Consider the following 13,216-nt stretch of genomic DNA (forward strand, 5'->3'; position numbering starts at 1 on the left):
GACACAAAAATCCCAAATTCCAAATATTTATATCGGAAAAATAACAAAAAATGTACACAGAAGTAGACGTTTTCGTTAGTAATTTTACACTTATAGATCCTGAAATATATCAGTTATGGATCGAGGGATGTTCGTGTAAGTAAAGACTGAATTAATTTTTTATTTAATACCCACCAATAATATATAAAAAAAAAATTAATTTTGAAAGTTTGTTTTTAATTACTGTATTGCATATTCCTAATTATTTTAGTCGTATTGATACGAAGATCTACTTATCTTTAGAAAGTAGTCTAAATTATGGATGAGTAAATTTAAATTTAATATATTTTTATAGTGATATTATATAATGTATTCCTAGTATATACAGGCTTCGAGCATTGCTTAGAGACATAGACCCACACTATTTACTGTATTATGTACCAATGATAATATTAAATTAAGTGAAATTGACAAGCCAGTTGGCGCAGTGTTCAAAATGCTTTCCCTACCCTACTTTGTGCTCTGGCGTTGTGGATGTAATAAATGTATATATATTGATAAAATGAATATAGCAATATCAGTCGGCTGTTACCTACATATAAATATATTTTGAAAAAAAGATTGAGTAATTTAGGTCAATGTATTATGAATATAAACACACAAGCAGTCATAATTTTGTAAATACTAATTGTAACCTTCATTCTAGTGTGGATATTACCAAAAAATGTAATATTCTTAATTCCTATTCACTCACTCACTCACTCACTCACTTCAGCCTATTGCAGTCCGCTGCTGGACATAGGCCTCTACAAGTTCGCACCAAAAATGGCATGAACCCATGTGTGTTGCCCGTAGTCACCACACTGGGCAGGCGGATTGATGACCGCAGGGCTGGCTTTGTCGCACTGAAGATGTTGCTGCCCGTATTCAGCCTGTGTATTTTAAAGCCAGCAGTTGGATAGTTATCCTGCTATCGGTCGGCTTTATAAGTTTCAAGGTGGTAGTGGAACTGTGTTATCCCTTAGCCGCCTGCTGTAACCACACAGCTAATTTCTATTAGTTAATATTTTTATTCATTGAGAAATGAACAAATTTTTTATCTTTATAGCGAGTGAAGCAGTGACAACTCTACACCAAAGAGCTGTCAGCAAACAAACGGGAGCAACTGTAGAATTAATAGCTAGTGATGTATTGGATCATTACAGGTAACTATTGCATCAATAAAATAATATAAATACGGATTTTAAATGTGTATTAATAATACTTAAAGTATTGTTCTCTACTAATTTATATAATAATTATGTTTTCTCGCAAACAAAAAAAAAAAAAACGACTTCAATTACATCGACATATAATAGAATGTAAGTAGACGAAAAAAATTAACAAACGCACTAGTCGTCACTACGATTTTCGTGGGTTTCCCTCGATTTCTCTGATCACATTATCAGATCCTGGTTTCTTTATCATAGTACCACACTTGGGATATGTCGTTTCCAACAAAAAAAGAATTATCAAAATCGGTTCACAAACCACGAAGTTATCCCCAAATATACATAAGAAAAAAAAATATACAGTCGACCTCCTCCTCGTTTTTTGTAGTCGGTTAAAAACTAGAAAAATTAATTCAAAATAGAAAAAAAATCTGGATATGGATAACGTAATAATCTAGGGAACCAAAGTAAACTTTAGGATCTTTTCTCATGCTTGGTATACACAAAAATATAGTAAAAATTGGTCAAGTTCTATCTTATGAGAGCAACCACAAACACCAAGACCAGATATTTTTATACATTAGAATATTACCGGTCGTCCCCATTAAAATATTTTCGCCTGCATACATAGAATACACCAATAATATCAAATATGTATAAATCCTTTAAATACAATTTTAATTCTTCATTGCAGGACATTCGCTTTATTAGAACGACTGTTGACGGTGCCATCGAAGCTCTCTGAACAAATGGTATTTCAAATTGACGAACCGACAAAGCATATGCTCATCGAGAAGTACGTAAACATATAACTTGGAAATATTATATAAATATATAAATAACTTGGCCATATTGTGACAACGTGTTGCACAACGGTCACAGTACTGGTTTGTGCCTGTTGCGCTGGCGATTGGGTTCGATCCCCGCACATGACAAACATTTGTATTGGCCGTACCTATGTTTGCCGTGGTCTGGGTGTTTGTGCAGTACTTGTGGGTCTCCCCACCCTGCTTCGGAGAGCATGTTAAGCTATCGGTCCCGGTTGTCCACCAACCCGTGGAGCAACGTGGTGGAATAAGCTCTGATCTTTCTCCTACATGGGGAAAGAGGCCTATACCCAGCAGTGGGATATTACAGGCTGAAGCTTCTATCAACTCTGTACATAAGAAATTTATAAATTTTGTGATAATTAAGTTTTATTACTCGATAATATATAATAATTTTCAGATATTACGACTTAGATGATGCGGTGATAAGAGAATTGCTCGGAAGAAAGTTGTCTTCGCGTCACAGAAAAGATTTGGACGAGGTAATTATTTGTTTGTTTATGTGTACTTTACTAGCTTGCCTGGCGAATGTTGTTCAAAACATTTTTATTCGTGATTTCTTTTTTTTTAATTTTCTTTCATAGAAATCTTGTTCTGACAATAACATGCACAACAAAAAAATGAAAAATAAATGAAATATAATTAATAAAAATTAGATTATTCACACCAAAACCAAACACATTACTACGTATTTTTATAAATCGATTATTAAAATATATTCTATAATATTTGGAGAAAAGGGATAGTTCAAATCGATAGATTATAAACAAATCACGTGTATGATATATTTATACTTGATATGTATAGTTTATAGGAATCAATTCTTTAAAAAAAATCTTTATAATTCGAGAACAACAGAAATTTTACAGTTAATTTATTTAATATATTATTGCACATTTCATTTTACATACGGAAAGTAACAATTTTTTAATTTAAAAAGAAAGTGCAAAGGCTTCTCAGTCTTAGGTCTTATCAGTATAATGCTATCCAGTTTTCATGTATTCTGAGGTAGGGCGCGGTAGGAAATTTCTTGCTCAAAATATGGAGCAGCCCGACTGAGGTAGTACCTCAGCCTTGCAGAAGATCACAGCTAAATAATACTGTTTTCAAGCAGTATTGTGTTCCTGTTGGTGAGTAAGGTGACCAGAGCTCCTGGTGTGAATTGGGGATGGTGTTGGTGGCACGCTTGTGTTTTTTCTGGTGTTGCAGGTGTCTATAAGCTACGGTAATCGCTTACCATCATGTGAGCCGTAAGCTTGTTTAACGGGCTTGTATATAAAAAAAGTTACAATCTAACTACCTAATATTGTACTAATTCAAGGTAGCAGAGAGATCTGGAGCTCCGCTAAGGTGTTGTCGTAGACAATTCGATAATGTCCGGAGAGTGTTCAAAGCGGTTGAAGAGATGCCAGGGAACGTTGTGGCAAACATACGTTCCACCTTTCTCATATCCGAGCCTCTTGCCAAGTTAGTATTGAATCAGTCCGTAACATTCATCATGACATTTCTTCATGTAGGAAAAGAGTTAGAGTTTAATCCACCTTGCTGCTCCTCTGCGAGGTGGTAGATAGAAAAATGAGGTTTTTAATTTGACTGTTTTTTACTCAGTGGACCAATTTTAATAATTCTGTATCATGAGAATTTTTAATTATACTAATTTTATGAACCTAAAGTGTATTTAAATGCGTTAATATCAGGAACTGCTGGATCAAATTGAATTTTTTTTTCTTAACAAAGGTTGAAAGAAGATGTGGTTACGGCCGTAAAGAATGTAGCCACCCGCTCTCCACCCGTGGGTGTTGTAAGTGGTGACTCCTGGATAGCACAGTTCCACTGCCACCTTGGAACTTTAAAAGCCGACCGATGGCGGGATAGCCATCCAACTGCTGGCTTTGATTTTTTTTTTAAATAAACAGACTGAAGACGGGCAGCAGCGTCTTCGGTGCGACAAAGCCAGCCCTGCGGTCACCAACCCGCCTGCCCAGCGTGGTGACTATGGGCAACACACGTGAGTTCACGACATTATTGGCGCGAACTTGTGGAGACCTATGTCCAGCAGTGGACTGTGATAGGTTGAAATGATGATCGACGAAGGTTTTAGGCTATATAACATTACAGTACGACTGATAGGAGCAGAACATCAATGATAATATGATATTTAATTAATAATATTTTTTTTATTTCAGAAAATATGGAGCAGTTGTATTCATAGCTTGCATGAGGTTTGAAACGACCAAACGTAAACTTCAGTACTTGTCGTTCAACGACTTTTTCCACTGTGCACAGGTGAGTATTTACTGTGGGGTTGTCTAATAACTATATACTCGAAGGGTAAAATATCAGAAATCTCACAAGAAGTGGGTGGGGGGGGGGGACTATATTGACATCTCACTCGTATTTATTTTCCGTTGAACCAAGAAAAAGAAATAACCAACAAACACCCCTCAACTTCTTACTACTTTTGGGTATGGGGATAGTCTAAAACCTTACCACACATGGGAGTTAGGGGTTTAAAAGGTCGCAAAAAAAAAATCACGTACTTCATACATCACGTACATCATTCACAATAAAAAGATTTTCTAAGAACACAAAAAAGTACTACTAACAATAACATAGGTTAATGTACATTGTAAGTAGCAAATAAGTGTACATATATTGTAGCTAGAAAATAAGTGTACATATATTGAAGTTAGCTAATAAGTGTAAATATAATAAAAATAATAACTATAAAAAATAATTGTGTTTGCTCACAAACGAAAAAAAAAAACCGACTTCAACAACATCGTAGTAATACAACGTAGATCGACGAAAAAATAGTCAAGTAACTACGCGTTATCAAAGATTACTAAAAAAGTAGTTATCAGATCTCAATAAAATTTATATGTGACCACATGACAAACATCAGCTTTCGATTAAATTAAAAACTATCAAAATCGGTACACCCAGTAAAAAGTTATTGCGTATTTTCGAGAGTTTCCCTCAATTTCTCTAGGATTCCATCATCAGATCCTGGTTTCCTTATCATGGTACTAAACTAGGGATATCTACTTTCCAACAAAAAAAGAATTATCAAAATCGGTACATCCAGTAGAAAGTTATGCGGTATAATACAACGTAGGTCGACGAAAAAAAACGTCAAGTAAAAACGCATTATTAGATATAACTCGTAGTTGTTAGATCTTAAATAAATTTAAATGGGACCAAATGACACACACCACCTTTCGATTAAGAAAAAAATTGTCGAAATCGCTCCACCCAGTTAAAAGTTCTGAAGTAACATACATAAAAAAAAATACAGTGAATTGAGAACCTCTTCCTTTTTTGAGTGGACTCACGTCAATTTTTAGAGATTCTAAGGCTAGCTATTAAGTTATCTAAAGTTGTAGTGAAGTACCGATGGATGTTTAAATTAAACAAAAAAAAAATGGAATGACAAAAGCACGGGCATTATAAGCCCGTGGATAAATCACTTACATAAAAAAAAAAATAATGAAAAATAAAAAATAAAATGAAAAATAAAATAACGTATATTACTAGCTGACTCGGCAAACGTTGTCTTGCCGCGAAACGCTATTTAAATATAGAGGTTGATGGTAGAAGGGTGAAAATTTAGGGTTGTATGTATTTTTCAATGCCAAATCATAATTTAACTAAAAATAAAAAAAATAAAATAAAACTAATGTGGGGTTTAAGGGGATGTAAAATAGTTGTTGTTCGACTCTCAGACCTACCCGATATGCACACAAAATTTCATGAGAATCGGTCGAGCCGTTTCGGAGGAGTTTAACTACAAACACCGCGACACGAGAATTTTATATATTCGATTGTATTTAGAAGTGTGATGTCACGAAATTTTGGACCCTTCCCACCCCTTGTCACGCAATATCACACTTCATAGGCCCTTCCTTCCCTTAACGTGTGTCGTAATTTATTGATGGCTCCTTATTATATTTGATGTAATAATTACAGGCAATAATGGCAAGTTGGACGTACAGCTGTACGGGTCCAGAGTATTATGACACTGAGATGGACAGAGAGTTCCTTCTGGAGCTCCGGGAGCTGAGGATATTGCTTGATAAGGAGAAGGAGCACAAACAGTCTGTATTATTATTATTATTACTATCAATAAATTACTTATTTACTTATCGAGGTATGGTTCAGCGAGGAATATCCTGCTCAAAATCTGGAGCAGCCCGACGGGGGAAGTACCTCGACCTTATAAAAGATCATAGCTAAATAATACTGCTTTACTTGAAACCGTTCTTTGGAGGATTTTTTATACAACTAGGTCGGCAAACAAGCATACGGCTCACCTGATGGTAAGCGAATACCGTAGCCTATAGACACCTGGAAGTCCTGGAACACCAAAAGTATCGCAAACGCATCGCCGACCTTAACCCCAATCCCCCCCGGAAGCTCTGGTGACCTTACTCACCAGGAACACAAAACTGCTTGAACATACTGGGGAATATAGCTGCCAACCTGCACTGGAACAGCGTGGTGGATTAAGCTCTAAACCTTCCACTACATTGGGAAAGAGGCCTTTGCCCAGCAGTGGGATATTACAGGCTGAGGCCATCCATTTTCCTCATTATTATCTCTAATTGTTTTCAGTTTGATATGCATGCGTTTGAAACCGAAGTTATTGGAGAAGTCCTATCAAGAGTTGGAGCTTAATTTTAGGTGAGTTTATCTTTTACTGAAGTAGAACTTCTTTACGACGCGTGACTTGGGGAGTAAGCTGGTGAATGCGCGACGAGAGCGTTACGAAATGTGTGATCGGGTGGAGCGAACGGAAGTTGAGAGGGAGGTATAAGTTAGTGAAGATGGCACACTCGTTTTTTAAATTATGATTCACTAGATTGCTCATCGATCTCCGTCCATGCGTGTACGCGTCCGTGCGTTTGTGTGCGCGAGCATGTGTGCGAGTGTGCGTGTGTGTTTGTATACTCGTATTCACATGATATATCAATTAATTTGAATTGTGTCCTGTATACATTATTATTAGTTTTTGAATTTTAATTTTAAATTTTCCCATTTAGGAAAAAATGAGGGTAGTTTGAGATTGACATTATTTTTTATTTAGGAGTCGTCCATTAATGGGGTGATGGTTTTAGCAAGTTTGTACCACCACCCTGGTGTGGTTTTTAGACCCCCCCTCAGAAATCTTAAAATACAGCTATAATCTGATTAAATTATAAAAAAAATCGGGCTTCGTAATAAAAAATTTCAGACGGACATTATGGTTGCAGGGTGTTAGAGCCCCATTACAGACACCTCCTTGTGATATTTCGTGATTTTTTCCCTGAACCACTTGCTTATTTTTTCATTTTAATATTTAACTGTTCGCAGATTGTACACTCGTGCGTTGGTCGGTCTCGCGTGCAACTTACACAGAGGGCGGGAGCTGAGGTCTTTGTTTATCGACTTGCTTGAAAGGCGAGTTAAATTCAATATTTTGTTTCATCATGGCGCTACTCACAAAGAAATAATAAAATTGCTGGACAAATTATATGGTTTTCGAATGGGCGGGCTAAAGAGTTATTGTGTTCCGGGCGCGTGTTAAGCTCGCTACGTCCTGTTTGTGTATGTTATACACACACATATATATATATATATATATATATATATATATATATATATATATATATATATTTATATCACTAGGTCGGCAAACAAGCGTACAGCTCACCTGATGGTAAGCGATTACCGTAGCTTATAGACGCCTGCAACACCAGAGGCATCGCAAGCGCGTTGCCGACCCAATCCCCAATCCCCCCAGGAGCTCTGGTCACCTTACTCACCAACAGGAACACAACACACCTTGAAAACAGTGTTATTTAGCTGTGGTCTTCTGTGTGTCTGTGTGTGTATCTCTCCAGACTTTGAGCAGGAAATTCCTGCTGTGTCCTACCTCAGTTAATTTTATATTAATTTATTATTACAGATGTATAGAACCACTAAGGATGGGTAGCTGGCCCAAAACTGATCTGGCTCAGTTTCTATGCGCTTACGAGCAATGTGCTTTACAGATGGATGTTTTAAGGTATGTGTGCGTGAGGAAAAATTGTATTGCAAAAAAAACATGGTAAAGTGTGAGCTGTGTGAGTAGCATTGACACGTCGATATGACTTTTATCTGTGGTAGTAAATGTTCTGTAAAATTATAGTTACAAAACTATATATATTAACTATTGTAAAATAAAAATATATCACTTTTTTTCAAGCTCCTCCCTTTCAGTAACTGAGGTAGGGCACAGCAGGAATTTCCTGCTCAAAATATGGAGCAGCCCGACTGGGGTAGTACCTCGACCTTACAGAAGATCACAGCAAAATAATACTGTTTTCAAGCAGTATTGTGTTCCTGTTGGTGAGTAAGGTGACCAGAGCTCCTGGGGGGATTGGGGATTGGGTCGGCAACGCGCTTGCGATGCTTCTGGCGTTGCAGGCGTCTATAAGCTACGGCAATCGCTTACCATCAGGTGAGCCGTACGCTTGTTTGCCGACCTAGTGACATAAAAAAAAAAAAGCTCCAATAACACTTTGGAATAGTCATTTAATAAATTAAAATGCTGAGAATAACTTTAATCGCTTCAGCCTATAACATCCCACTGCTGGGCATAGGCCCATTTCCCCATGTAGAAGGATCAGAGCTTAATCCACTAAGCTGCTTCAATGCGGGTTGGCGGATATATTCCTCACTATGAGTAACGACCGCTATCAGGTGTACATGATAACAACCGGGACCGACGGCTTAACGTGCTCTCCGAGGCATGGTGGGGAGACTGACAAAGACTACACAAACACCCAGACCACGGCAAACATTTGTATGACCAATATAAATGTTTGTCGTGTGCAGGGATCGAACCTGCAACCGCTAGCGCAACAGCTACAAACTTTATGCTGTTTACACATTCATAATTTCATATTTATAATATTGTTACAGGGAAGCGGATCTGAAAAGCGTCTGGGAAAGATATATGAGGGTAGTTAGCCAGTGTTTGTTGACTATGTATCATTTGTAACATTAGTGTTTTGTGTATTATCGTTTCAATCAAATATACAATTAGTATTCAATGTATAATTTGTATACGATTATACAATATGCAATTATACATCGTATACTAAGCATTTGTGTAATGTATAATTTGCATTATGTTTGTATGTATCGGCTGGTTACAGTTTTATTATATGAGAGATATAGAAACAAAGGTGACGCACTCCATTTTTTTTTTGTTTTGGTTAAATTTTATGTTTTTCTATTCAATATAGGATAGAGAAGAAAACATATAACAAGTTTGAATCAGATTGTCACGGAGATTTAAGGACAGAAATATGTAGAAATTTGGAGATTGCTATGTTTGTAATAATCATAAATGGATGCAGTATTGTTTGATTTGCGCTGAAGTATATATTGCTGTACGCTTCAGCCTGTAATATCCCACTGCTGGGCATAGGTCCCTTTTCAATGTAGAAGGATCAGAATTTAATCTACCATCTTCAATGCGGATTGGCATTACCATCTCTAATTTTCAGTGAATTGATTTTAGTTGTAACAGGCTCGGCTGAATCATTCATCAGCTTAAGCAAAAACTTGTGAAATTGCTTCACTAAAATATTTAAGCAATTTCATAAAATATGACACCTATATTTTTTCTTTATTGTATTTTTCCACTTACTGGACTGTCACTGTCTCTTAGCTTCTTTCTACCTTGGTTCGGAGGTACTTCACAAGCATTTAACTCCATTTTAACAATAATTTTGCTATTTGCAGAGTCGTATCCGTTTATATTTTGAAATTTTGTAAGTTGTCAAGACAAAAGTGACAATTTCCAGTGAACATACATGATTTCAAGGAAATTATACTCAACCTGGAATGTGCACAGGCTGGCGATGCGCGGTCCGAGCGAAATAGTTTTGTTAGAGCCCTCGGTCCCTATCATTAGGGTGACCACACAATATGATTAATATAATAACCATTAATTTGATTACATAAAATAATGATTCTTTAAGGAAAGGACGGATTAAATAAAAATACATTATGGAGAATTTATAAAAATTTATTTATAAATTATAAACGGTTTTATGCAATTTCTGTCTTAAAATTGATTTGTGATAATTTTCAATGTTTGAGTTTTACTGTGGCTCATCATACGGGTGGTGAGATAATGAGACATAATGATTTTGATGAAGTTACATTTCGTGTGAATCACCACAATGAAACGATTCAATGGGATGTGGCGGATCAAAATTCTCGGAATACTATAGAAGTTTTGAAAAACAAATGATATAATTTTAATTTTATTTACATTGTTTAATGAATGATCTATGAAATATGATAATTATTTCTGTGTATTATATTTTAATTGTCCTCTGTCTATGAATGACGTGAAGGATGAAACCCAGCACACATCAATAGAGTGATTGTAGTCATGATCATCACGTTACACTTTAGAAAGGGACACAAGACTCTCTAAGTGCTTTCTCTCTCGGACCGGATTTCTCTCTGACCAAGTGATTGTCTGTAATAGAACTTAGTTTCATATACATAATGTTTATTATTATATTGGTGTCAAATTGACAATGCACATTCCGTGTTGGATATAAGTTCCGTGGATGATTTTGTTATAACTTGTCGTTTTCAACCATAGAATTCCATAGGATATAGACGTGTTTTATAATGGTGTTTTGATTGATCACAAGCTTCCTATCCTAGCAACTAGATGGCGTTATTAGTCCATTTCCGTCACCTTTGTTTCAATAGCCCTCATATAATTATAAAGACTAGTTACTCATTGTGATTTTTGGAAGATTAATCAAAAATGAAAAATTTGTTTGTTCAAAAAGGCTTCAAAGAATCTTAAGATTTCATGATTTTTATGTGTGTTACTTAATAAATGTGTTACCTAAGAAAAGAAAATCTGAAATTAGAACAATAATTTTTCTTAATACGTGTAAACACAAGATGCAAGAAATGATTACTTTAATAAGGATTATATTCGTTTGAAACAGATTTTTATATAAATTTATTTCAATTTTCCCATTTGACTATTTTGACTTTTTTTTTTGTAGTTATATTGTTGTTTTTTAAATAAATTACTTTTACTCTTGTTTAGGTTTATCTTTAAGTGTGATTTGTACAATAATGAGTTTGATTTTATATGACAAAATTTATTACGTTATAAGAATGTATAATAATACCACCGTGTAATAACCTGACTATTAAATGATTTTGAAATTAGTATGTTTTTGTTTCATTCTAATCTTCTGCTAAAAAAGTTTTGAAACATAAAACAAGAAAAAAAAATTTTTGTACCACTAAGTGCCAATGTAGGTAAAGGCCAGGTCGTCTTGTAAGGCCTCTCCCATATATTTCCCGTTTACCCGCTGTTCATGCGAGAATTATAGAATTGTGCTGTAATTTTACAAATACCATGTACCATTTTTTTATTCAACTAGTATCGCAAGCGCGTTGCCGACCCTACCCCCCATCCCCCTAGGAGCTCTTAATTATCGTTATTCACACAGGAACACAACTCTATATGAGAGCAGTGTTATTTAGCCATGATTTTAAAGGTCAAGTACCCGCATCTGACGAGCTGCTCCAGAGTTCGAGCAGGATATTTCGTGCTGTGCCCTACCTCAAAGAAATATCTACATACAACAGATTTCAAGTTAGATGTCCAAGTACTCACACTTACTTGAGAGCAAGTGTTATTTACTTTCCCAGTCGAGCTGCTTCAGATTTTGAGCAAGATATTTACATTTCACGAAATTCTAGCATTTTCAAAACTGTTACTTTGTCCTAATATACGGGAGATTCTTGTGCCTACTGGATAAAACCGTCAAAAAACTAGATAAAGTCGATAAATTAGTATGTCGTCACTTGCGCTTTCGTACGAAATTAGCAATAAATTTATAAATAACAGATGCATCGATCACGCCACCTAACATCTCCCTGCTGAAAATTCCAATTAAAAAACTTGTAGGGGAAGTTATTGTGAACTATTGTGTGTTTGAAACAGGGATTCCAAATTTTTTTTGGGAATCGGTTTTTCATCCCCCCGGACAACTATTTTCGTGTAAACCCCGCTGTTACAGAGATATCGTGGTTGAAGTTTTGAGGTTAAAATTAACCTACCACCTTTAAGGTTAGAGTAACGCTTGGCTCCGGCGCTGCGAGAAGTGCAGCCCTTCCGCCCGCCGCCGAGCGAAAGCGCGCGAACGAATGCGTAGAGGAGCGGATGAGGCTGGTCGCCTAGGGGTAGGGCAGACCAAGACCACGTGGACAGTGGGGTGCTCCGATTCGGTTTTGGGTATTTTTCGGGCTATGATGTACAATGTAGGTAGATTTTTTTTATCGGAGGTTAAATTTTTGTTATTTCTGACTCTACCTTAATTCCGGTGCTGCGGTAAGTGTACTCATGCTCCGCACTGCGACTATCACGCGTTATTTTCGAACAAAATTTACGTAAAAACGATCTTTACTGCAAGATCAAAATACGATACGAATTGACCTTTAACGACTGACAAAGACACTTTTAAACAAAATAACGCGTCAGATATAATATTCTAATAAAATTAGTAACATTGCGTGCTAGAATATAGGTTTAGAAATTCGAAAAATGGTAATTATGTACAATCCCGGCGAGAAATTTATGGGGTTGGGGGGAAAGGGGGGCGGGGTGGGAGGAAGTGTGGGTTTTTTCATCCCCCCGGACAACTTATACAATATTTTTCACAAACATTTGTCGGTGATACGAATTATGTATTTAATATAATAATTATATAAATAAAAGAGATGATATATTTTTATAGTCTTTATTTCTTTCATCATTTGTACATATTTAATATAAATTAACGATATTATGTAACACAATAATCAGACAGACAAAGGCTGAATTCTGGCCGATCTACATATAACTAAAAATATTTACTTGTGAATACGAAAATTGTTTCTAAATAAACATTTTTAGTTAAATGTGAATAATTTTGAAAATCAAACTAATGAGCGAACTAGTCACAACTCAACGACTTCTGTGACTGTTTAACGCCGTATAAAAGATTTCACTTTTGTCTGTCTCATTATAAATTTCGTACATTTTTGGATACATTTCTTATACACTTAAATAAATGAATTTCAGAAATGTCAAGTAGAAACAAAAGGAAAAACAATATAAATTGTTTTTATAACACAACT

General features: G+C 35.8%; 1 protein-coding gene across 1 annotated transcript; it reads left to right on the forward strand.

The window, feature by feature from the left end:
- Positions 1 to 9,397, forward strand: LOC123668171 (acidic fibroblast growth factor intracellular-binding protein). The gene is made up of 11 exons (XM_045601962.1): positions 1 to 135; positions 1,088 to 1,184; positions 1,885 to 1,986; positions 2,418 to 2,499; positions 3,339 to 3,484; positions 4,204 to 4,303; positions 5,987 to 6,114; positions 6,632 to 6,700; positions 7,370 to 7,456; positions 7,965 to 8,063; positions 8,963 to 9,397. Exons 1-11 carry the CDS (start codon positions 51 to 53, stop codon positions 9,039 to 9,041), a joined length of 1,074 nt encoding a protein of 357 aa, XP_045457918.1. The 5' UTR covers positions 1 to 50; the 3' UTR covers positions 9,042 to 9,397.
- The last annotated feature ends 3,819 nt before the right edge of the window (positions 9,398 to 13,216 follow it).

This window comes from Melitaea cinxia, chromosome 30 (assembly GCF_905220565.1).
Source record: "Melitaea cinxia chromosome 30, ilMelCinx1.1, whole genome shotgun sequence".
Lineage (NCBI taxonomy): Eukaryota > Metazoa > Arthropoda > Insecta > Lepidoptera > Nymphalidae > Melitaea > Melitaea cinxia.

Bases quoted from the DNA above. Each gene is read 5' to 3' on its own strand.
- LOC123668171 (XM_045601962.1), top strand. From the start codon at position 51: ATGTACACAGAAGTAGACGTTTTCGTTAGTAATTTTACACTTATAGAT. The intron at 1,185-1,884 runs GTAACTATTGCA...TCTTCATTGCAG, and splicing joins GATGTATTGGATCATTACAG to GACATTCGCTTTATTAGAAC. The intron at 4,304-5,986 runs GTGAGTATTTAC...TAATAATTACAG, and splicing joins ACTTTTTCCACTGTGCACAG to GCAATAATGGCAAGTTGGAC.